The sequence below is a fragment of the Babylonia areolata genome, chromosome 12 (genome assembly GCF_041734735.1).
Source record: "Babylonia areolata isolate BAREFJ2019XMU chromosome 12, ASM4173473v1, whole genome shotgun sequence".
Taxonomy (NCBI): Eukaryota; Metazoa; Mollusca; class Gastropoda; order Neogastropoda; family Buccinidae; genus Babylonia; species Babylonia areolata.
Genome location: NC_134887.1, coordinates 42,579,013 through 42,584,012, shown reverse-complemented (window position 1 = coordinate 42,584,012; position 5,000 = coordinate 42,579,013). Strand labels below are relative to the sequence as shown.

Below are 5,000 nucleotides of genomic sequence, written 5' to 3'. Positions count from 1 at the left end.
ATGCTGTTGTAGTCGTTGGCGTTGTTGTTGCAAAGTCTATGCTTGTTTTTGTTGCTATGCCTGCTATTGTTGTTGCTATGCTTCTTTATGCTTCTTGTTGCTATGCTTGTTCTTTTGTTGCCATACTGACGGGGTGTGCTTTTTGTGTCGTGCTGTGTTGTGGACGTTGCTGGCTACTGCACACAACACACACACACACACACACACACACACACACACACACAGTAGCCGACGGCAGCGAAACAGCGACAACACTGATGTGGGCAGGGATCACCGGCTGGCGACCCCCGTCAACAACAAGAGACCTGGCGAGGACGAGAATAAAGGTCAGTGCTGGGGTGTGTTACCTGGCTGGGGAGTTCCTTATTGTTAACATCATGATAATGAGGAGGAGGAGGAGGATAACAATAGTCATAATAATAAAGGTCAGTACTGCAGGGTGTGTTACCTGGCTGGGGAGTTCCTTATTGTTACATCATGATAATGAGGAGGAGGAGGAGGAGGATAACAATAGTCATAATAATAAAGGTCAGTACTGCAGGGTGTGTTACCTGGCTGAGGAGTTCCTTATTGTTACATCATGATAATGAGGAGGAGGAGGAGGAGGATAACAATAGTCATAATAATAAAGGTCAGTACTGCAGGGTGTGTTACCTGGCTGGGGAGTTCCTTATTGTTAACATCATGATAATGAGGAGGAGGAGGAGGAGGATAACAATAGTCATAATAATAAAGGTCAGTACTGCAGGGTGTGTTACCTGGCTGGGGAGTTCCTTATTGTTACATCATGATAATGAAGAGGAGGAGGAGGAGGATAACAATAGTCATAATAATAATATTAATAATAAAATTATTATTATTGCTTTTATTGTCATATTTTGGTATTATTATTATATACAATTCTGTGTATGTAGGGGTTTTGGAGGTGGGCGGGGTTTGTGTGTGTGTGTTGGGATGGGTGTGTGTGTGTGTGTGTGTGCTGGGATGGGTGTGTGCGGTGGGGTTGGAGGTGGCGTTTTGGGGGATTGAGTGGGGAATTTGGTGAGAGAGAGAGAGAGAGCTTTCATGTCTATGATTTTTGTTGTGTGTGGGTGTTTTGTTTTGTCTGGGAGTGTTCGGGGTGGTGTGGGGTGACAGAGCGAGGCAGAGAGGCGAGTACGCATTCACGTGTGGCTTTTGTTTGTGTTGTGTGTGTGTGTGTGTGTGTGTGTGTGTGTGTGTGTGGGTGTGTGGCTTTTGTTTGTGTTGTGTGTGTGTGTGTGTGTGTGTGTGTGTGTGGCTTTTGTTTGTGTTGTGTGTGTGTGTGTGTGTGTGTGGCTTTTGTTTGTGTTGTGTGTGTGTGTGTGTGTGTGTGTGTGTGTGTGGCTTTTGTTTGTGTTGTGTGTGTGTGTGTGTGTGCTTCTCTCTCTCTCTCTCTCTCTCTCTCTCTCTCTCTCTCTCGCCTCACTGTAGAACACTACACTACACCACACTGCACCGCACTGCGCTGCTCTGCACTGCACTATACTACACTGTACTACACTTCACAGTTCTATACTACACTACTCTACACTATACTACACTTCACAGTTCTACACTGTACTACGCATCACAGTTCTACGCTATACTACGTTTCACAATTCTACACTGTACTACGCATCACAGTTCGACGCTATACTACGTTTCACAATTCTACACCACACTAATCTGCGCTACACTGCACTGCAAGCTGCCTTTAATCTCACACAAATTTTAAAAGGAGAAAAAAAAGAGTGAACTAGTGTACTGTATAGCCTGTTGATAACAGATGACATAGGTCACTGCTCATCCCTAACGGCCGCTTACTTGGCTGCACAGCACTGACAGTGCATCCGTCCTGCCTCTTGTATGGTCGTCAGTCGTGTCAGACCAAGACCGTCAGAACAGTACCAGGGGAGGAAACTGCCTTCCCCACTCTCTCGGCCAGAATTTGATTATATCGGAAAGTGTCTTGCCCCAGTTACATCCCCACTCTCTCGGCCAGAATTTGATTATATCGGAAAGTGTCTTGCCCCAGTTACATCCCCACTCTCTGGGCCAGAATTTGATTATATCGGAGAGCGTCTTGCCCCAGTTACATCCCCACTCTCTGGGCCAGAATTGGATGATATCGGAAAGCGTCTTGCCCCAGTTACATCCCCACTCTCTGGGCCAGAATTTGATTATATCGGAGAGCGTCTTGCCCCAGTTACATCCCCACTCTCTGGGCCAGAATTGGATGATATCGGAAAGCGTCTTGCCCCAGTTACATCCCCACTCTCTGGGCCAGAATTGGATGATATCGGAAAGCGTCTTGCCCCAGTTACATCCCCACTCTCTGGGCCAGAATTGGATCATATCGGAAAGCGTCTTGCCCCAGTTACATCCCCACTCTCTGGGCCAGAATTGGATGATATCGGAGAGCGTCTTGCTCCAGTTACATCCCCACTCTCTCGGCCAGAATTGGATGATATCGGAGAGCGTCTTGCCCCAGTTACATCCCCACTCTCTGGGCCAGAATTGGATGATATCGGAGAGCGTCTTGCTCCAGTTACATCCCCACTCTCTGGGCCAGAATTTGATTATATCGGAGAGCGTCTTGCCCCAGTTACATCCCCACTCTCTGGGCCAGAATTGGATGATATCGGAGAGCGTCTTGCCCCAGTTACATCCCCACTCTCTGGGCCAGAATTGGATGATATCGGAGAGCGTCTTGCTCCAGTTACATCCCCACTCTCTGGGCCAGAATTTGATTATATCGGAGAGCGTCTTGCCCCAGTTACATCCCCACTCTCTGGGCCAGAATTGGATCATATCGGAAAGCGTCTTGCCCCAGTTACATCCCCACTCTCTGGGCCAGAATTGGATGATATCGGAGAGCGTCTTGCCCCAGTTACATCCCCACTCTCTGGGCCAGAATTGGATGATATCGGAGAGCGTCTTGCCCCAGTTACATCCCCACTCTCTGGGCCAGAATTGGATCATATCGGAAAGCGTCTTGCCCCAGTTACATCCCCACTCTCTGGGCCAGAATTGGATGATATCGGAAAGCGTCTTGCTCCAGTTACATCCCCACTCTCTCGGCCAGAATTTGATCATATCGGAGAGCGTCTTGCTCCAGTTACATCCCCACTCTCTGGGCCAGAATTTGATGATATCGGAGAGCGTCTTGCCCCAGTTACATCCCCACTCTCTCGGCCAAGAGGGCTTTGAGGACCTTACTTTATCGTGAAGACAAAATGTCGCTATTCGCTTCACAAACCAGTCGTCTTTCGGAATAGGTTACTTATTTTTACAGTTCGTGGGCTGCAGCTCTCACGTTCACTCGTATCTACAAGTGAGCTTTTACGTATATATGGCCGTTTTGTTGTTGTTGTTGTTTAATAAGACTCTGCCGTTTAGGAAGCTGTTCTCCGTTTTCGGGGGTCTTAAAGGATGAATCCAGCATCGACGATTCCAGGCCAGCGGTCTTGTTATGAAGAAATGTTGAGGATGTGCGAGTCTAGCCATGTATTCACACATCCAGTAGGTTTACGTTACCCTGACACGAGTGAGATTGGTTTTTTCTTCTTTGCGTTCGTGATCAGAAGTTCCCACGTTCACTCATGTATATCTATGGTGGGCCTTCACGTGTATGGTCGGTTTTTAAAACCCCGCCATGAAGGCAGCCACATTTCGTTTTCGGGAAATGTCACTTGGTATGTTTTTGGTTCCACAACCATCTGAGCATTGATATGGATTGCTAGATTTTTTTTTATTGAGCTGTTTTTTCATTGTTCTGCGTGTGTGAGCACACGAAGGGATTTACAGCGGTGACAGGTCTGCACGTATGTTGATCTGGGAGATGAGGGGAAAAAACATCTCCACCTTAACTTAACCCACCAGACGCCGCGACCAGAATTCGAACACAGGCCCCTCGGATTGAAAGCCCGTTGCTTTAACCACTCGGCTTTCGTGCCTGTCTTACAGTGCACGCAGGCGGAATCATGGAGAACATTATCGTAATTAAGTTAAGGCAGGCCAGGCACGAATAAAACCATGAAACGGTTCCAGCACTGAAGCTGACCCAGCAGAGCCAAGAGAAGGAAGAAAGGCACGAACAGTTCCAATAAGGAAGTTAACCAGCACTGAAGCCAGTACCCCCCACACCAACAAAGCCGCTCAGAACTGATGTCACCATGCCCAGTACATGTAGCCAGCAGGAAGAAATGACGAAGGGCCACTGAGTGAGTACTCTGTACTTTGGATAAATCCAAGGGAGAAAGAAAAAACAACACAAACAAAAAAACCCAAAACCCTCCAGCACCGAGTTAGAAAGTCAACGCCGAAGTCAGGACGACAGACAGACAGTGAGAGTGGATGAGGAGGGAGGGGGGGTGAGGATGGGAGGGGGGAGGTAGCACTCAGAGTCACCCATCAGTCAAGCAGCCTGGCTGTGCTCTCAGCTTCAACCCCTGAAGGACAGCTTGAGAGAGAGGGGGATGGGGGGGTGGAGGTAGGATCCAAACGGTCCCCGGACGAGGATGAAGTCATGCTGCACTTGGAGGGAAGAAGACAGAGCGGTCAGCAAGGGAAAGAGTAACAACCACAACCAAGAAGACGACGATTAGATGACAAAGACGACGACTAGGAAGAGGAGGACGAGGATGGTCGTGAGGGGGTGGGGTGGGATGGAAGGGAGTGGGGGTGGGGGGATTGGAGAGAGTGGGGGTGGGGGCAGCGGGTTGAAGTCTCGCGCGCCGGAGCCAGAGCTAGAGCGCAGTTAAGGCAATTTACTGGCAGAACCCTAGGTGTCAAATTTTTTTTTCTCCGGGACATCTTCCGCGCGGGGGGAGAGGGGAGTGGGGGGGGGGGCTCCATCCCTTTTGTTCATCTAATTAGTCCCCGGTCATCAATATTTCAGGGGGGAAGCGGCTAATCATATCACCGCCGGCACCGACTCATTCCCCTCCACTCACTACCGCCATAGGACGGCGGCTCGGAGGACGGGGTGGGGGGAGGAG

At 49.2% G+C, this 5,000-nt stretch overlaps 1 protein-coding gene across 1 annotated transcript in view; it reads left to right on the top strand.

The window, feature by feature from the left end:
• LOC143287941 (uncharacterized) overlaps positions 1-5,000 on the top strand; it is a 135,339-nt gene that overhangs the window by 122,278 nt on the left and 8,061 nt on the right. Inside the window, exon 7 of the mRNA XM_076596184.1 lies at positions 268-326. Coding sequence (XP_076452299.1) covers positions 268-326 — 59 coding nt within the window. The remainder of the gene's footprint in view (positions 1-267; positions 327-5,000) is intronic.